General features: G+C 42.9%; 1 protein-coding gene across 1 annotated transcript; it reads left to right on the plus strand.

The window, feature by feature from the left end:
• Nucleotides 1-18,553: 18,553 nt before the first annotated feature.
• LOC144785031 (olfactory receptor 1f45-like) lies at nucleotides 18,554-19,459 on the plus strand. The gene has a single exon (XM_078664153.1). It carries the CDS (start codon nucleotides 18,554-18,556, stop codon nucleotides 19,457-19,459), a length of 906 nt encoding a protein of 301 aa, XP_078520279.1.
• The last annotated feature ends 2,268 nt before the right edge of the window (nucleotides 19,460-21,727 follow it).

The raw sequence follows: 21,727 nt of genomic DNA on the forward strand, positions 1-21,727 counted from the left end.
ACACACTAAAGGGACTGTAGTGTTATTTTTATTAGCGTGAACAGTGTCAATTTGAGAAAATGGATGGGGTGTTCATTTGAAAGTACCATCCATGATCCAAATTGGACTGTTCTCAAGGGTTAAAATGTTATGGTTAGTTCTAAAAATTGAAATTCCTTTTAGTACGTCTCTATTATCATATAAAAGAAAGGTTTTATTAGATAGAGTTGTTAATAAATGACCAGGGATGTTAATATCTTAAAAATTACGGGGTGTTATTGGATGTGGATTACTTGACACTTTATCTCTTTGAACCATCCGCCTTAGGTTGGGGATGGAGGGCATGCTTGATGCAACATGCAAAGGTATGTTCTGAGCCACTTCCCTCAGTATTGTACCACAGTTTTCATTGGAGGTGTGTGCTAGAAGTTTGATCTGTTGGACATTTTCTCTAACTTCTATTTCCATTGCAGAGGCGGAGTGGTTATTGTCTGTGGTCCTAACCACGGTTTCTTCCAGAGTAACCGCTTTGCCTGTGCAATGGGACGAGAAGTATTGCACACACCTCCAATGACACCTGGGTTCAACAGTTTTATCTTTACAATAGAGGTACCCACCATCTTTTAGAAGGTTATTTCCTGTCCGAGATTTCGCATATGTTGCACGGTTGCTGCTTGACATTGTTGATAAATCTGTTTTAATGAAAAAAATAATTATTTCTTCCAGCTTCTAGAATGTGTAGCAGCTTTTAAAATGTGCTTTTTAAATGCTTTCTTCTACGCATGTTGGTTAATGAACATAGGTCTTCACAACATATTTCAGAGATGATTGTGGGGTACTGGGAGTCACCACTCACAATTATCTATGCTTTTTCCAGGAAATGATGGGTAGTTGGGGGTGTGGGTGGTCTCCCTTCAAAAATATGCATGCTTTTACAACATTATTATGGGTAGATTGGGGGTGTGGGGGGTCTCCCCCACAAATACGCATGCTTTTACCATGATATCATGGGAAGATGGGGGGTGTTGTGGATCTCCCCACCCCCCGCACAAATACATTAGATTTAAAATGTATAAAAATTGTGCTGGAAGGTAAGCGTTTTAAAAGCATGCATAAACCTAAAAACGTATTCTTAAAGGAAAGCCATGGTAGTGGCATGCAATGTTTTTAAAACTCATTTCTAACTTATTTTTGTTTAAGTTGCTTTTCGACAAAGTCTCTGTAATTTTTAAAGACATTTAGCGGTGCTTACTTTGTATATATGTTGGATATTTCGTAGTTTCTTGTAGGATGCTGCTTGGTTGTTGCAATTAAGGAGATGAAGATTGTTTATTTAGGAATAAATATCTGTGAATAGAATAGAAATGGTACAAAAAGTTTTTTTATTTTTGACAGGTGATCTGTGTTGACTTTCTGGGTGATTTCCATTAATGCTTTGGTTTTTAGTCGCTATATATTTTCCAAATTCATGGTTGTATAGTCTTAGTACATTCTCATTATATCATTGTTAAGCTTTCTAAATGCTTGAATTATGTTGCTTCAGAATCACTGTTACGCACTTCTTTGGTACTCACTCTTTCATTCTGAAATGGAAAGGTTTTTTTAAAAACCTGTTTTATCACACTTAATATTTTTATATAGCATGTTTTTAACCTCAAGCATTCTTTTACAATGCATGCTTTTACTACATTATTAAGATGAAGATTGAGGGGTGTGGGGGTCTCCCCCCACAAACAAGTTGGGTTTAAAAGAAAAAAAAGCGTGGTAATGGCATGGCTTGTCAAAGCATGTTTGAGCTAAAAACGTGACTAGGTAAAAAAATCATGGTGGTGGCATGCAATTTTTGAAATAAACAGTTCTTACTTATGTTCCTTAAAGTTGCATTTCAACACATTCTCTGTAAATTAAAATTGATTTGCATGTACTAACTAGGTATATCTGTTCTGATTCTTAGAGGTCGCTGTTTGGCTGTTTGAATCAAGGAATTCTTTTTTTTAATAGGATTAGATTCCAGAAAATAGAATAGACATGGTTGCTTCAAACTGTTATGCATTTGCTTCTTTAATACTTACTATTTGGTTCTGAAATGGAGAGTTTTTAAAAAAAAATGTCTTATCACACTATTTTATTAGAAATGCATTTTTTTTTACCTCAAGCATTCTTTTTTAAATGCATGCCTTTACCACGTTTTTAATGGAAGATTAGACGGACTCCACCCACAAACAAGTTGGCTATATTAATTAAAAAAAAATGTGTTGTAATGATATGGGTTGTCCTAGCATGGTTGAGCTAAAAAAATGAAATCTGAAAAAAAAAATAGTCATGGTAGCGGCATATCATCACTTGGTTTATCAAGTTGTATTTGATCACAGTCTATTTAATTTTTTATAGATTTACTGGTACTTACTTTGTAAATCTCTTTGTCTTTTTTCATTAATTCTAACAGGCCAATGATGTTATGCTGTTATGCTGTTGCAGCTGTGATGTTATAATCAGCTGTTCTATGTTGCACCTGTAAAGGAAAGAATCGTTTACAACCTGTTTTTCTGCACATCTTTTTTTTTAACAATGCATCTTTTTTTCTCAACCACACTTTTTCGACGCATGATGCTTTTACAGCGTTGTTAAGGGAACTTTGGGGGTGTGGGGGGTCTACAACGTTTTAAAAAAATGAAAAACAATGCGAGGTAATGGTATGCGTTGTCTAAGCATACTTACTTAGTATATTTCTTTGACTTTTTTTCACAGCTGATCTCATTTGACTTACTAAGTGTTTGCATTTTTCTTTTGGTACTTAGTCACTGTCCAAACTTTTCTCTCTTTAGACTGGATAAAAAAACATAATGATTTTGATTACCAACCATCTTCCTTTCAAATAATTTTTTTTTTCAAAGTATACATTTTGTTCTATTTTTTAAATAACATTAAGTGAACAATGTGTTTTCTTTTATTATTGTTTTTCAAAAATATTTACTTTAAATATTTATAAAACATACTTGTGGTTTATGGTTGTCTTTATACTACTCGACGTCTCTAATTATTTGATTTTCAAAGAAGTATATCTGTAATTGGTAAAAAAAAAAATTGAAAAACGTTTTTTATGGAGGAGGGTGCAGTATACTATGAGGATGAGGGCGAATCAATGATCTTCCTATTTTTTTCTGATTACTATACACGTTTTTACCTTCAAAATAATTCATGTTATAAACATTTGATTTTTTTTGCCAAAAATTATAGATTTCGCTCATTAATCATGTTTTGATAAGCGTATTAGACGGATTCTGATTGTCTGCATTATATTTCTAAATATTATTATTCAAAAAAAATAATTCATTTTCTAATGCAGCTAACGCTGTTGTTGAAATTGGTTTTCATTTCATTTACCTATTTATGCCAGTAGATGGCAGTGTTGCTTTGATTTTCACTATGGTGAAGCCTTTTTCTTCTCGATCCGTCTCAACTCTTTGGCTGTCACAGTTGAAATTACATCAAAATGGTGGTTGTCCGTTTTTTTAATGTTCTTTATTGTTATTGAATATTAATGACAATGAACATATGTATTGTAATCCTTTTTAAAAATAATGTTTAATAATGTGTGTATATGTGATTTTTCATTACCTTTTTCAGTTCGTTTTGCCACTATTTTAGTGATCATTGTAGTCAGCTGTTTAAAAATAGATGATGGACTTTATAATTTGTGACACTGTGTGAATTATTGCCTTTTTTCTTGCTCGTCCTGTATTTTAAAGTATGTCTTTTGAATAATATGTTGAAATTTAAAATTGTTACTTAAATAATATGTATAAAATATTTAATTATTTTTTACATTCTTAAAAAGGTACTAATTCACTCCCATCCTCATTTTTTAAAGAAGCAAAACGAGTCAAAAGTCATTGATAGTGTAAGTGCAGAGATGCACAGCTTTGTTTGTCTAACATGACAGATGATTAAGCAGTAAAGCACTGCCTTTCATCTCACTCAGCATCATTGTGCTCATTGTTGGACACAGCTCTTTTCAAGTCTTTTCGAAACAATATAATGGCTTTAATTGAAAATGGGTAAATAAATCTTTTTTTTCGTGGTCTAGGAAGTAGTTGTTAAAAATGTAGTGGTGAAGTGCTGTTCGGTGTTTAGCCTTCGTTGTTCAGGAAGTCGTGGTTTAGTCAGTAGTTGTAAAGTCATAAAATCGCATGAGATGATCGAGATAGATTCAACCGTTTTTTCTTTGGAAATGATCCAGTCAAGAGTAGCACCTTTGGAAGTAGTTGGTAGTGAGCAGGCTTGGATTAGGGAGTGGTTTGCTATATGGAGATTTTGACAGCATTGACCTGCTTATCTGAAGGGTCATCCCAGTTAAGATTGATGTCCCCTGGGAATATGTCATTGGAGTGAGGGGTTGAGTTTGTTGTAATGATTTCCATTAGTTGGTCTATGAATTAAGCATTTTTACCTGGGGGATGGTAAACTATATGTAGTTTGTAGGGATAATTATATGTGGATAATATGGAGAGCCTGAGGTAATCCCAAGATTCAAGAGGTTCGGAGTGAAACTTTGAGATAGGGATGTTGGCTCGATGTATGCCAGCGATACCTTCACCCATTTTGTGTGGTCTTTCTTGTCTTTTAATGTTGTAGTTGGGGGGGACAAGGAGGTCTAGGCATGGGGAGGATGATTCCATGAGCCATGATTCCATTAGGATAGTTACGTCCACTTTTCAGTTCAGGATGAGGTCAGTAATGTCAGAGGAGTGTTTCATTGCTGAGCGGCAGTTGAGTAGGAGGCAGGAGATCTGATTTGATACGTTTCCCACAGTAAGGGCATGCAGTTTAGGGGTTAAGGTTACACTTTGTAAGTTATTAGGGTTTATCTTTCTGTTATTCGGCTGTGAGGTTCTACTCAGATTGTTTGGGACTGCGAGAATAGTGAATTCATCCTTGTAGGAGAGGGGACATGGAGTTGACTCATAGGACAGTAGTCAGTTAAGTAAGTTATGGTGTATGCGTGCATCGTATGGCTGCTTTCACAGAGGGCGCTATTTTGTGTTTGGTGACTCCTTGAATCCAGCGCATGAAGGTGTGGCTGCCAGGCTACTTTCAACCGTCCTCTAGACGGGAGACCAGATCGTGGCGCCTGCATGGAAGAAATCAGCGGCTGTGCTCCCAACTTGGGAGGATGTCGGCACAGGTAGGTGGCATGGAGTTGCGTCAAGTTTTGGCAGCAGGGGAAGGAAGCGCGGATCAGGCCTCAAGACTATACATACGGGCCCCTCCAGATGGCATGATGCAACAGCAGTCGACCGGCAGGGCCCTCTGATCCCACCCTAGTGCCGCACACGCCTTCCGCACTCTGGAATCGGGCGGTAAGAGGAATCCATCCGTCAACTCTAGGGACCCCCATTGGAATCGGGGGCTCTCCTGCAGTGTGACTTGAGACTATAAATAAGCAGCCTGGGGGCAGAGATGCTATGCGGGGATGCCCAGACGCAGCATACCTGACCCTAGAATGGCGGCCACAGCTGACCACTGCCTCTTAATGCAAAATGCAGGAGCAGTGTAAGAGAGGTCCCACCGAGAAGAAACAACATTAAGTTTCCCCCAGCGGGGGTCATATGAGCCAGCAGAGGGTGTGCAGCAGCTCAGGAAGCCACTATCCTTAACAGAGACGACATTAGAGACTGCTGTGACTGGAGGGCTCTGTTAAGGTGCTGAAGGACAAGCTATCTATACAGCTCTTCTGAGGAGTTCGATTACAGTTCATTTGCAAGTAAGGGAGTGACCCCAGGGATCATAAGATCGCTGTGGCCGGAGGAAGCATTGCCGGGGAGAGCCCAACAACAAGGGGTGAGAGCGGTCCACCCAGGGAGAGATAGGGAGTTCAGGCCGCATCTATGCCACCGAAAAAATAGTTGGCTAAGGTCTCCAGTTATTTTACTACCACCAAGAAAAAACAGTCCCAGGAACAAGGCGGTCATACCACCAACATGTCACTCACTGAGAATGATCTAATAGCGTCCCTCAGGGAATTCAAAATGGAGCTCCGCTCAGAGATCAAAGTGGATATTAATTCCTCCATGGAACAACTAAAAGCAGACCTGTCTGAGCAAATTACAGTATTCCAACAAGATCTAGACTCTGTGGGTACACACGTTCTGGAATTGGAATCTCAGGCTCAAGAGCTGGATAGAAGAACTACTGCCACCCAGGATAAAATCCAGGATCTCCACACCCAGCGACAATCAGCCCCGCTAAAGACAAAAGATAAGGAAAACAGATCAAGAAGAAACAACAACAGAATTAAGGATCTAGAGGAAGGGGCAGAAGGGCCAGACCTGGAAGCGTTCAACAAAGGGCTCTTTGCGGAAATACTGGGGTCGAGTCAGACGAAGATCAAGAATGAAAGGGAGCACCGAGTGGGGAACCAGCGGGTAGGAGAGTGGCGGTGCACCCACGACGTCCTTGTCTAACTCCATTTCTCGAAAGTAAAGGAAGCAATCCTACAAGCAGCCAGAAAAAAGATGAAATATCTTTCCAGTTCTTTTGTTGCATCCTCTTTCAGGACCTGGCACCCTTTACACTACTACAATGACAGTGATTTAGACCCATCACAGCGAAGTTAAGATAAGAAAAAAACAAATATAGATGAACATACCCCTTCAGGCTGGCCTTTGAGCTGACATCACAGACCTTGAGGAAGAATTAAGACTCTTGGGTCTTCCCCCTTCTGGAGAGGAACACGTAGGGGGAGCTTCAAGAGGGAAAGAAAGCAGCAGACCTTCATAGTGGGACGTGAGCTCTAGGGGCCGTCACTCTAATATCCACATATTAATACAAGATGGTAATATTAGCTACAAGGGCTTCGTAAATGGGTCCCATCTTGGATAAAAGTCTCTCCAGAGAGGAGAGTTCACTGGGTAAAACGGAAAGTCACGTCTCACTAAAGAGTGCTTACCCCCACCTACTCCCCTAGTATGCTGTTCTATAAGACATTTTGCCAATCTGTACTCTTTAAGAGAGACAGCCGGGGCTTGGGACCTGGGCCGGGCACCCTACACCACCAACCCTACCTTCCTGGAGTCTTCGTCTTGGGGCACACAAACTGCGAGCGCAGGTTATGGTGGAAAAGTTGTTTTTAATGTTGGGGAGGGGGGAAGGTTGGATACCTAGAGGTAATGGATACGCAACACCACTGGTCGAAAGAACACTTCAGAGAGTCAAGAAATCAATGATTTATCCTTCGATAGTAGAGCCTGGAGGGAGAGAGATATGTATACGACAGGTCCAACATGCAAGGGTGGGGGTGGGAATAAGTTCATGCCAATCACAATAGCTTCATGGAATGTAAAGGGTTTGACCTCACCCCTCAAAAGACATAAAGGGGTCAATTCCGATTCGGGAAAAAAAACGTCGGTACGATTTGTATCCGGATCCCTCTCCGTACGAATCGTACCCGTCCGTCCGAGTCGCGAAGTACGATCCATATTCCGTGAATCCATCCGAATCGTCGCGGATCCGTATTGCAAGGCTGAAACCGTGAACCGTACGACTCGTACACATACCGTACGACTCGTACACATGCCGTACCACCCGACGAGTATGATCCGGACCGGGGTATGAAGACGCAATTCGTGCGGTCCACGTCAGGTAGGGGCAAGTCGTACGGAAAAGCACACAAACACATACACACCGTACGGCCCGTACCCCCCATGATCGCAGGGGTACGCACCGTACCCCTGCGATCATGGGGTGTACGAGCCGTACCCCCATTGTACAATCGGTATACGAGCTGTACCCCCATTGTACGATTGGTGCATGAGCCGTACCCCCATTGTACGATCGGTGTACGAGCCGTACCCCCATTGTACGATCGGTGTACGTACGAGACGTACCCCCATTGTACGATCGGTGTACGAGCCGTACCCTCATTGTGCGATCGGTGTAAGAGCCGTACCCCCATCGTACAATGGGGGTATGACTCGTACAATGGGGGTACGGCTCGTACACCCATCGTACAATGGGGGTAAGGGTTGTACACCCATCGTACAATGCGGGTACGGCTCGTACACCCATCGTTCAATAGGGGTACGGCTCGTACACCCCATGATCGCAGGGGTATGGTGCATACCCCTGCGATCATGGGGGGTACGCACCATACCCGGGGGGCGTTCCGTACCTGTTTCGGCGCAAACTCTGCTTTTACAGCGGTTTTCAGCTCCCGTAGAAAAAGGGTCGTACGGTGTGTACCCAACACGTATCCTACTTGCTGGGTCGTAAAAACCAGCCGCGAACCGTACAGATGTCGCGTACAGCGGGTTCCGAGGGAGAATCGTACGGAGATTAGAGTCGTACGGTGTCTTGTACGACTCGTAGGGAGTACGGCTCCTGGTACAAATCGTACTTCGACGTTGCAGGGTATGATTCGTACGGGAATCGATTCCGATTTGGGAAAAACCGCTCCGAATAGCCGTTCGGAGCGGTTTTTCCCAAATCGGAATCGACCCCAAAGTGTGGAAATATCTGACTGGAAAATTACAGCAATCTTTTCCAATAGGGCAGAATATACCCTTGTATGACTGCACTTCATTTTTTTTCGCACAGGGTAACAAGATAGGAACCCACCTAGCCAGACAGCTACTGGAAAAGAGGGAGAAAGAACACATCAGAGGTATAGCTGACTCAATGGGAATCATATCACACTCGGATGCTGATAAGGCAAAGGCATTCGGGGCATTTTATAAGGATCTGTATACAAGGGACCACCTCGATTCAATAGCACAACTTCACTACCTTCGGTCGCTAAACCTATTACAGGTCTCTCAGGCCTGGAACAATACTCTAAATGTCCGCTTCACTGAGGAGGAGAGAGGGAAGGTAATTGCTGCACTTAAACCTAATAAGTCTTTGGGCCCGATAATAGGGAAGGCGATTGCTGCACTTAAACTTAATACTTTCCGGTGACCAATGGCCTTGCCGCCCATTTTTACAAAACTTTTGCGCCGCATATCATCCCACAGCTTATGCAATTATTCAATGTAATGGCAGAGGACCCATCCATTTCCTAATCCATGGAGGAGGCCGCTATAATGGTCATCCACAAGCCAGGGAAAAATCCACAAAAGTGTGCCTCTTACAAGCCTATTGCGCTCCTGAACCTAGATGCTAAATTATACGCCACAATACTGGCAGCAAGACTGGAGGACCTGATGCCAATTTTAATCCACCCTGACCAATCAGGCTTCATAAAAAGGCAGACAGACCCACAACAATATTCGTAGGACCCTTCATCTGATAGCGAAAGTGTCCAAATTCAAGATCCCAGCAGTTGATGGGTCTGGATGCTGAGAAGGCCTTTGACGGGGTGGACTGGTTGTTCCTCTTTCTCACTCGTGAATACTTTGGTTTGGACAAGCCATTTATAGATATGGTTAGAGCTAATTATGCGCACTGGCGCTCTAGAGTTCAAGTTAACGGGACCAGCAAGACCATTTTTTCTCTAGAGAGGGGGAGAAGGCAGGGTTGCCCACTCTCGCCTCTACTCTTTACCCTAAGTGTAGAACCACAGGCATTATGGGTCCAGGCAGTCCCAGAAATTTGGGACGGAGGATTGTGTTGCTTACACTCACTGCTTTTTTCTCACTGCCAAAGGGATTTTAATGTCCCACCTAGTGAACATTTCCACTTCCTTCAACTTAAACATTGGGCCCCACAGCTACAGGTTAGAGAGGCAGCAACACAAGAAAGGACAGCAATAGAAACATTTGTGCAGCGGGTGGGTTTGATGAGGGGAGTGATCTCCTTTTTATACAGCCTACTTTTCTCCACTTCACACTCACTGAGACCTCAATACATGAACAAATGGGATCAATGGGCAGGACAAGATATCTCAGGAGTGGAATGGAAGCAATTATGGAGGGATATTGCTAAAGATAACCACTTCCTAGATTTAAGGGAAGTACACAATAACATTCTCTTTGAGTGGTACCTGTACACAACTAAACTCAAAAAGATTTTCCCGAGACATCAGATTTGTGCTGGAGGGGTTGTGGTCTCCTAGGGGACTTTTGTCATATATGGTGGGATTATCATATGAATAGAACATTTTGGGAGGAAATTCTGTCTCACATGAAGGACATCCTTAGATATCCTATTCCAATATCCATGTAGGGTGACGTGCTGGGGATAAGAGACCCAGAGCTATAACATCAAACAAAAGCAGATAGGGCCATAATGTGTGCATGTCTAGGGGCTGCCAAAATAGCAATTGCAGTGGCATGGAAAAAAAGGTAGCACCGGTGCTTTCGCAATGGCACTCATGTCTCAAGAGAATATTGACCATGAAGAGGATGGCTGATAATTTTAGGGATGAATATAACAATTTTAAATATGAATGGGGCCCTTTTGGTGCGTATCTTACAAGTGGCCTTCCTTTGGGGGTATGCCCACTCTCGTTGTGTGATATGCCTCTATTTCAGTTCTAGGTGGGGTGCTTCTGGCCACTCCGAATGATTGAACAGACATCGGAAGTTCACATAGCGACAACAGACATATATATTAGACTCAAAGACCAGTGTACACATCATTCAACGTCCACCTATCTTGTTGTTATTTTGTTGCTTGGGTGGGGTAGAGGGTGGGGGAGAGTAGAGTTGGGAGGGGGTATAAAGTTCTTGGACTCATGATATATAAAATATAAGAATAACATGGTCGGCTGGCACTTACATTGGCTAATGATCTCGACCCCATCATTCGAGGAAACTGTACCCCCGATAGAATGTTTAACAGTCTTGGGGAATGTTGCTTCATCTTTATCGCTGTAGTGTACAGTCACCCTGTGTATTGTTTCTATGTCTAATAAAAAGAATTTTGACAAAAAAGTGATGATGGAATGCTTGAACTACTCTTAGCCATTGGACATTTTTCATCACCATCATTAATACTGAATTATCCTAGTCTGTTTTTATTTTGCACACCATGCTACCTCTGTTTGGTCCTGGTCATATATAAATCAGTCTTGACCCTGCTCCAAAAACAGACACCAGCAGAACTGTCAAGTACGTTTTCACACTCGAAGAGGACCTAAGACATTAATGTCGTCAACAGACCCACTGTGAGGGAGGCTAGTCTGACAGGTAGTACAAAAGAAGGGTGCAAGCCATGCTATCAAGAGCACAACAACACCTCAGCACACCCAATGCATTTTGTCCCTGTTCTGTGAGCATGTTCACACCTCATTCAAACCCATTAAATTTCTAATTATTGGCTCACAGATTTAGCCTTCAGGGACTTCAGGCAGAGCAAAATAACTTTTTAAAAGTCATCTTTCTAAAGTACTGATTACATATCTGAGTAAATTGGGCCTATAATAAATATTTAAAACATTTGTAGCTGTTTCCTAATCTGAGATAACATGTATTACACTTAACATTATTAAGCATGGGCATAAAATACGTTCCGTTTGTGGAATTTGCGGATTTTCTGCAATTTCGCGGTCCGCGAATGTCGCAAAATTGCAGTAAAATCCGCGAAATCGCATCCAGGACGGATTTTCAAAAACTGAAGTACATGAAGCACTTACAGGGTTACAGCAGGTGCCCAATTTGAAGCTCATTTCTTTGTAACCATTTACAAAATGGTTACAAAGAAATTAACTTCAACTTGGGCACCTGCTGTAACCCTGTAAGTGCTTCCTGAGCTGCGCCTCCAGAGTTGTTGCCTACTTGCAAATATTCTCTGACCCTGCTCTGACTCTTGAAGCAGGGTCAGAGAATAGTTACAGGTATGGCACAATGCTGCAGGCTGTCACAAAAATTAAACCACAACAGGAAGCACTTACAGATAAGGAAGCAGGTGCCAGACTTGAAGCTCAAATTCAGTAACACATTAACCAGCCCCCGGTTGAGGCTGGGCAGGTGTGCTTTCTCCCCATAAACTCCAGTGGTGAACCAGAGGGTACTGTGATGAACCAGAGGGTGGCAGTGGTGAACCAGAGGGTGGCAGTCGTGAACCAGATGGTGCTGTGATGAACCAGCGGGTGGCAGTGATGAACCAGAGGGTGGCAGTGATGAACCAGAGGGTGACAGTGATGAACCAGAGGTTGGCAGTGGTGAACAAGAGGATGGCACTGATGAACCAGAGGGTGGCAGTGGTGAACCAGAGGGTGACAGTGATGAACCAGAGGGTTGCAGTGGTGAACCAGAGGGTGGCGGTGATGAACCAGAGGGGGGCAGTGGTGAACCAGAGGGTGTTGTGATGAACCAGAGGGTGGCAATGATGAACCAGAGGGTGACAGTGATGAACCAGAGGGTGGCAGGGGTGACCCAGAGGGTGGCAGTGATGAACCAGACGGTGACAGTGGTGAACCAGAGGGTGGCAGTGGTGAACCAGAGGGTGGCAGTGATGAACCAGAGGGTGGCAGTGGTGAACCAGAGGGTGGCAGTGATGAACCAGAGGGTGAAAGTGATGAACCAGATGGTGGCAGTGATGAACCAGAGGGTGGCAGTGGTGAACCAGAGGGTGGCAGTGATGAACCAGAGGGTGGCAGTGATGAACCAGAGGGTGGCGCTGCTAAACTGCCCAGGAGCCCTGTGGGTGTGAGCCCCTGCGCTGCTGAGCTGCCCAGGGGTTGTGAGCCCACACGCTACTGAACTGCCCCGGGGCCCAGTGGGTGTGAGCCCCCGTGCCGCTGAACTGCCCCGGAGCCCTCTCAGTGTGAAAATCATTTGTGCTCAGTTGCCTGGGAGCCATCTGGGTGTGAGCACACATTGTGCTAAGTGTCCCCCTGCCCCCAGTACATATACACCCGTACCGCACAGCACCATTATGCTCTTGCACCATGAAGTCTGGTGCCTGGATGCTCCTGATCCGTGTAGGTGGTACCACCGTCTGGTGCAGTCAAAATGTAAAGTCATAACTTGCTACACAGCACCAATAAACACGTGTTCCCCCTGGCACCGGTATGCGAATGTACCAGGCGTGGAGCACCCGCATGCCACTGCACCCTGCTGCCCAGCGCCAGCATATGCCTGTTTGGGGCAGTTTAGTATGAGATGGGACATTGTCCAGCAGCAGCAGCTGCATGCGCCTGAACCCACTGAGCAGGATCAGAATGGCTTTGTACCAACATGCGCAGCAGAGCTATCTTGAACATCTGAAGGATTCTGAGGTCCTGTGCCAAACATATTTTTGCATCCATGATTTTCCCGAGCGCCATCCCCGTGTAGCTGCTGTGACCAGGAGGCTGCTTTCTCCTCATCTGCTGCTCTGCTCGGTCTCTGACCCTTTATAAACAAGATGCATGTGAAATCGCATAGAAACTCTACCCGTTTGGCCCCATCCACCACACACTAGCGGTATGAAACGTCTTCCCGCCCGTCCCCACTATAATGGCCAGCTCACTCAAGGGACCTCGGCGCCTTTTGGCTCGCTGGCAAAGTTACAAGCACACGTGGTTACATATTTGTGAAACTGGCACAAAAATCCACGAGTTCGCGGGAAAATTCGCGAACTCGCTGACTTATTTTGCAATTTCGCACTAATTCGCAGACCGCGAATTCGCAAATTTCACCCATACTTAAATATTATATCCCAATGCTTTCTTATGTAGCATTAGACCCTGCTAAGGGGAAAATAGCTTGTAGTGCTAGTCACTGTAAGACATGTCGAACATTAAACTTTTACATATCCTACTTTTTAATGTCATGCACCCTGCCTTATGGACAATAAATCATACTTAGGGGTAACTTAATATTTAAACCAAGGGTTTGGGCCTGTCTCAAAAGGGGTTATTTTGACAGGTCCAACTTGGGGTTTCAAACTGCACAACTAGGCTACAATGATAGGCCTGTAGACATGCTATGCAATACCACTGCAGTGGATGGCTCAATGAGTCCTGGAGTCTGCTGGTAACATTTAATTTGCAGGCCCTAGATACAGTTGGCATCATATAATAGGGACACCATATAATAGGGAATTCATTAAATGCACAACCAATGGTTAGCAGGGGTTCTATAGACAGCAATAGAGTTGTATAGCCAGCAGAAATAGGGTTCAGTAAAAGGCAAAAGATTTGGAGTGAGCAATCGAAAGGGCACATGTTCAACAATTATGATATTAAAAGTTCTGTACAAACCTTACAAAGAATACAATCCAGCTGATGTCATTTTGTCATCCATTGCCAAATGTTATTCACAGCAATGCGTTAACAGAGAAATACATAAACCTTATCATTTGAGAGTAAACACCAGAGAGAATACTACAAAAGGAGCTAAAGGAAACAAGAGTACATAACGATGCAGGAGTTAATCAAATCAATCCTAAACAACAAACTAAAGCACTTTATCTATGACAAAAAAACTAAAAAGGAGTACAAAACACTAAACAGTGAAATACTAAAACTAAAATAAGTATAGAGAGAGCCAACAGTATTTGCCAATGGATTACTGCTAAGAAGAAGCAGAGTTATAATGTCAAAACATTTTAAAAAACACGGCTTTAGCCCTGATGGCATCTGGTGCAACAGTCTGTTTTGGTGCTCCCTCCATGCCCTCCTCCTCGGATTCCCTCACTACCAGTTGGCAAAAGAGCCCCTCTTCTCTCCATAGACCCTCTCTCACATACATTTTATTTGTTTTAGAGCACTGGTAAAGGCTGGCTTTGCTAATCCACACAGCTATCTACATAAAGTACAGGTCTGTTCTTTGCAGCAGACATATTAACCCTCTGCACTACTATATGGCAAGTCAAAACTGCTTCTAGAAAAAACTCTTTCTAGCAGGAACATTATTCACAAGATTTATCTTGACATTTCTATTGCTGTATGAAAGCTCGACCCACAAGGAACTCTGCTGCGTGTGCTTTCAAATTGTGTTATTGCCAAACACAGCACCGCCCAGTGAGGCATGTGCCCCCTTTCAGGTCAGCGCCCAGTGTGACTGCACTGGTCGCACTTCCCTAAACCCAGCCTTGTACAAGAACAAACAGTGACTATTGCTCACAAAACCCATCTAGACATTGGATCAACAAAACAAAAAAACTATTGAGAGAGAAAGTGTGGTTTCAAACGTAGGGTCTAATCTATATGTAGCCCATTTCTCCACCAGCGGGAGGGAGTGAATTACTCCGTCATCCACATAGAAGTGCCGCCCACCTAATTTAAAAATGACCGCCAATCTGAAGGTCATTTCTAAAGCATTTGCAGGAACTGTCATCACAGTGGTTAATTGTCAAAGTTGTTTACAGTTTGCTACAGGACTTTGTCATCATGAAAGTCCTCCATCACACTGCTTTCTTTTTTATTTTCAAAAAGAAAATCCTAAAGTGGGATTTTCTTTTTGAAAATAAATATAAAATGCTTCACTCTCCCATGTTGAGGGGAACATTTCGTTATTTTACTACCCCTTATGGCCCAGGTTTTCCTGGTGATGCTAGGCAGTGAAAACTTACCTACAATTCTGCTCATCTAAATTAGGTGGGCAGAATCAGAAGCCAGCCTCCAATGGCCCTTACTCCAAAGGGCCGTCGGAGTGGTTTAATCACGGAAGAGATTATGAAATCTAAGGTGATTAAACCTAAGGTCTGCTCACTTTTACATTTGGTTGGCTGAACTTTATCTTGGCAGTATGTATACTCCATCACCCTTGTGATGGAGCATGCATAGTGTCAACAAATAAATTGGGCCTTTTGAGGAGTTGGGTTAAACTAACCATGCAGACTCGCCAGTTTAGTACAGAAAATCCACCAACAAAACTAATAATGTGGGATCTTCTAGAAAATGTGTCATTAACGGTACATGTCAATATCTATGGACCAAAAGAGTCAGGCTGTTATTTGAGACTGGTCATTGATGAATACTCCTAAGTCCTTTTAGTGTGACATGCATCTTCTACCTCTGTGACAGATGTACTTCTTATTCTTGATGAAATATTTGTGGGATGTGAAATATCAATTACATTAAAAACTGATAATGGGCCCACATTTAACTGAACAGAATTTGTATTGCTAGTGCTGTACAATAGCTAGAGATTAATCACAGGAAGATTGGTCCAATGTGAACCAAGGCAAATGAGACTGTAGAGAGAGTCATGGACACATGTAGGATAGCAAGCCAAAATGCAATGCTATTGCAGATATTTTGCATCAAACAATTTGTGAAGGAAACAGACTATGGTGCAACTACACATTCTACCACCGGGAAGTAGAAATCAGAGTTGATGATTGAAAAATAATTTACACTTGATTACCTCAATTTATGAAAGACCCTGCCCCTGAATGTGAAAGTATTAATAATTGAGACAGTCAAGCAAAGCACAGAATGAAAGAACACACTGATTCCCGTCGACATGCAAGAGACTCCGATATCCGACCAAAGAACTGGGTGTAAGCGTAACAACCACAGCTAAGAAAGACAGATGCTCCGTTTAGAACAGGCTACTAATCAATCAGGTTAAAGGTAGTATGGCGTCTGCTACAGGTTTGTCAAACACAAGAACGTGTCTTATTTTAGGGGCCCAATTACGACTTTGGCAGTTGGGAGCGGGCTGCCATGCAATCGCACCACACCACCAAAACTGTGTGATCACTGCCCACCAGATTACGAGTTTTCTCATGTCTGGCACGCATTTCTTTGGTGGTCCCACAGCCGTGCCTCTGAAAACAGGCACTGATATGGGAGAGCGAAACAGTTCCTGCATGGCCTGGACCCTGCAGTCTATGCCGTGCAAGCACAGAGGGGAGAACAACATGTGCCCCTGGAATACCCCCGTGCACAGGGCCAAGAGGGGGCCCCGGAGGGCCCCCTTTCTTTCCTTACCGCCAGCAGTTCCATGGATTAAGAACCTCCATGAGACCCAAGTTGTAATCCAGCTGTCGAACCACCAGTGAGATTGGTAGTCCAAGATTCATAATTATGCCCATAACGTGGCCCTCAGACCACAGCACCACCACCAGGGATCTCTGATTCCTAGCTGTTAAGGCAGTGCTACGGTGGTCTGCCCGCCACGTTGTAATCCAACCGCTAGTGCAGCAGTGGCCGCACTGCCACCGTGAGTTTTGTAATTAGGCCCCTAATGATTAAAGGGATTATCTGGAATCCATTCAAGATGAAGAAAATACACATCAGTTTGATGACTATGGAGAAGGAGGTGATGAGTTGGAACACAGAAAATTAAACACCTTCAAACATAAGCATGAATGTAAAAATGGTAAGGACTGTGTTGTTGTAGCAGAGAACAATGTGAATAGCTTGTGGGTTTGTTTTTTGTTCCTGATGTAATGTCCCTGTTTCTGTTTAGAGTATATGTAAGTTCTAAAAAAGAGGAAACATGTAATGACTCTGGCTCTTTAATTAGAACTGCATTAGTAGCATAATTCTACAGTGTCACATATTAGAATGTTTTGGTTTGGTAGCAGTGTAGTTATAGAGCTGGTTACAAGGAAAGAGCTGCAGTGTACATATCTAATACTGTATGCCCTACAGAAACCATTTGTACAGAAAAGCTAGCCACCCCTATTGTCACTTGACAGGGTGCTGTGAAGTGCTACTTGCAGGTGCAAATTCAACACTCATGAATGAATATTTTGTAAAATTGAGAGTGTTCCAGCAAAATATGTAGACTAGCTGTTGTTGCTTACATACATGTGCAAGGGAACCTTTATCCCTACTAATGCTGTGGGCCTTATTTTGATTTTGGTTGTCTGGGTGGTAGCGGTGCGGTTGCCGCCACACTGGAGGTCCAACCGCCCTATTACAAGTTCAGCGGTTGTACAGCAATGGGTCTGCTGCTGCCACCAGGCATCCATGATCCCAGGCAGTCTTGCAGTGGTCTGAGGCCCCTAATATGCTGGTGGTTCTGCTGCAGCACCACCAAGAATATTAGAAATTTCCTCACCACCAAAGTTTTTATATCAGTGAACCCACCATGAAAACTGTAGTGGTGAGGAGACAAAGGCCAGGGTTCTGCACCAGTGAATGCATGGAGAGGGTAACATAGTGTGCCACCCTGTATGAATGCATGCCCAGTTCCTGCAAGGAATGGACTTAACAGTCCATGCTCTGCAGGTATGTGCAATGGTGTTCCCATTGGGGTGCCTTGTCAGGGCTGACATATGAGCTTTAGCACTGCACTGCCGTAGTCCAGTCTCTGCAGGACCACCTGACCTGGATTCCAGTCAGAATCCAGCAGGCAGTCATGTTATGGCTTCGTCATTGTGGCAGCGTGGCGCTGGCGTGGCAGCCCACTGCCACATGACTAAAGTCATAATAAGGCCCTGGATCTTTTTTATTTTTAGACACAGTGAATTCACTTTTAGGACTTATCCTGAGAAAATCCTAAAAGTTTCTTTGCTGTATTTAAAAATAGAAAAGGTACATTATTGTTAGGGGTAAAAGTTATCTTACACCTGTATTAAAGCAATTAAACTAAGCATCTAAAAAACATTAGAGCTTTGCGTAGTAATGAAGTGAGAGTATTTCTTTTGTTTGACATATTGGTAACTTGTCAATGCTGTATGTTCTTAAGTCTCTTGCTTAAAATATGATTTCACTTTTCACCCACAGCTGTTTGGGGATAATAGAATGGGCATGGAGAACCAAACCAGAGTCACCTACTTTATTTACCAGGGCCTGTCAGACAATCCAAAGCATCAGATTGCACTCTTCACCCTGTTTCTTACAATTTACCTTGTTGGGATGCTAAGCAACAGTGCCATCATGGTTGCCATTGCTAATGATTCAAAGCTTCATACCCCCATGTATTACTTCATCTGGAGCCTGTCACTAGTGGACATCTGCATATTGACAGATATGTTGCCCCAGCTGCTGATCAGCACCATCTCACAGAGGAAGACCATCTCGTACTCACGCTGCATTGCACAGTTGTATGTCTTTGTTTTTACAGAGACCACTGACAGTCTGCTACTTGGGGCAATGGCCTATGATCGATATGTTGCCATCTGTAGGCCCTTGCATTATTCTACAGCAATGAGCAAGAATGTGTGCATTCTATTGGTGGCAGGTTCCTGGATAGGTGGTCTCCTGAATTCTCTTCTATACACTATGATGGTCGTCTCGCTGTCATTTTGTACATCCAACCTGATCCAGAGCTACTTCTGTGACGTGTCTGCACTTCTGAAGCTCTCCTGCTCAGATACCACCATCATTGAGATCCTGATTTTCACTGTGGGTATATTCTTAGCCCTGGTATCCATTGTCCCTATAGTGATCTCATACATCCGTATCATCTCAACTGTATTGAGTATCCGCTCAAGCGAGGGGAGGAGTAAAGCCTTCAGCACCTGCTCTTCACACCTCATTGTTGTCAGCTTGTACTACGGGACCATTATATCCACCGAATTCCAGCCTAGCTCCAGCTACCCTCTTGAGACGAAGAAAGCAGTAACTGTGATGTACACCATTGTCACTCCCATGCTGAACCCTTTCATCTACAGCCTAAGAAATGAACAGATGAAAAAAGCTTTGAAGAAGTAATGTGCAGATGCATCTTCTTTTGCAAGTTCTAAAGACGTTGACTTTGTTTCTGATTTATAAGCGAAATCTAGGGTAGATATTATTTAACTGTAAACCAAATTCTTCATCAATCTCTAAATTCCACCCTACTCAACTCGTTTCTGAAGAAAAAAGGTTGTTGCTGATAAACAGTCGTGTTTTTTCCAATACATTTTCTAATTTGAATTTCCTTTGTAAGACTCACTAGCTCAATTTCACTTTCTCTCCCCTGCCATGTTTTCACTTTTTCTGTATGTGTCACTGTTTTATGTTAATAGGACAACTAATTCACTTGTCAGTGGTTTGTAATTGTTATTGGTTCACTTATTACTGAAATTAGACTAAACATAGTTTTGTTTCACCCCCAAAGCTTTTTCTTGCTTACTTTTAGTCCTTATGGGAGACTCCATTATTGTCACTAGTGCGTGCACAGCTTGTTTGACATGCTCTTTTTGGTTTCACTTGAAGGTGTTTCCTTACTGTTTGCTTGAATATTGATGCAGCAATAATAGTTGTCTTGCTAACAGTCAATACTCCCTTGATGCAAAAAGCCACCTAATATTGTGCTTCCAAGTATGTTGTTTGGTATCTTTAATTTCCTGATGAGCCGAGACATATTTAAAGCAAAGATCCCCCACAGATAATAACACCTGCTTATTTCAGACAACTTCTTTTGTATTTTACTCAGCTTCTGATGTCCTTTTTAGGGTCTATTTTTAAGTCAGAATAGTTTCTCTTTGACTGCATTTTACCGGCAACGCACTGTACCAGTATGTCAATCACCACCTGCAGAGGTGTTGTATAAGCTAAAAATAAATAAATATGCCTCAGTTTAAAATGTATTATACAGATTAAAGATAAAAGTAAATGATAAACTGTAGATGTATTTAATGGTGCTGGTGAAGTTAGAGTACAGGGTCCTCACATAAGAGGCTGGAGCCACTCAGGTAAGATATACGTTCATTATTAGATGTTAGCCTCTTAGGTTAAGGGACCAGCAGGTGGGTTATGTTAGGGCTCCATCCTGTCTCCAACTGTCCCTATCTCTTATTTCCTCGTTTCCACTCCACACCACTCACCAACATTCTATTACATTGTCCACTCTCAGCATTCCCGAAATCAGCTCAGAAATGCATAGATTGGGGACATACAGACTGCTACTCATCTCCCTGTATTACAAACAACAAAACCAAGAACAGACATTCCATTGTATATAAAATACAAGGACAATTATTGACAATCACTCATCTCCAACATGTCTTGCTTATATATTCTCGCAACAACAACCTTTTAGGCTCTCCTACATCCACACAGACACCCTAAGACAACAAACAGCCATCACACAAACTCTGCAAAGGGTCACAGCTCGTTTCAAACAAAGAAACGAGACAACAACTAGGTTGAGACTCGATTGCACAATGGCCCAAGATGTGCAAGCCTTGAGACGTCGGACAAGAAGCCCCAAACACCACATCTGCACACTCGCACTGATACCATAAAACATTTATGAATGCAGGAAACATAGTCAGAGATGCTCAGTCACATCAGCCGGGGAACAGAACACACTGGATTCCTTCAATAACATTCTATTACGCTCTCAGCTCTCCTAGACACCACCTCAGAATTACAGGAAATGGGGACACAGAGTATAAAACACGTGCACTAAATGAATGCATAACACACTTGATGAGTAGATGTTGTGAAGTCAAAAGTCCTGAACAGCTGTGCAGCTGTACCAACATGCAATGTTTCTTCTTTACATTTTATTTTAGGTCTAACCCTTGAGATAGCCTTAGTTGTTGTGCTAGACTATTGTTTTTCTAAAAAAAGTCATGCACATAATACACAAAGGGTGGAGAGATTTCAGTCAGTGGGTTTCATCCACTGAGGTGTTAAACTGTAATTAAACTTTTGCTTCCACCCCCTTGGAGCATACTACATGAAGGAAGGACAGTGGGCCAAGGTTGAACAGCATGTGGAGAATCAGACTGGCACTTAATAAATGCCATTTGATAGGGGCCCACAGAGGGAGTTCTTATGTAGTCAACTAGAGCTAAACAAGTTGGGACAAGTGGAGCCCTGTTTGGTAATGCTCTACACTTAGGAGGCTGAGTCCTCCTCAACCCCCATATAAAGGATTTGATACCCTTGTCAATTTTCCACAGTACAGAGGTTCGGACCATCAGGGATAATATACCCACGACATATATGGAGCGTGGCACTACCACAATTTTTACCACCTGCACCCTC

Source organism: Lissotriton helveticus, chromosome 10, assembly GCF_964261635.1.
Source record: "Lissotriton helveticus chromosome 10, aLisHel1.1, whole genome shotgun sequence".
Lineage (NCBI taxonomy): Eukaryota > Metazoa > Chordata > Amphibia > Caudata > Salamandridae > Lissotriton > Lissotriton helveticus.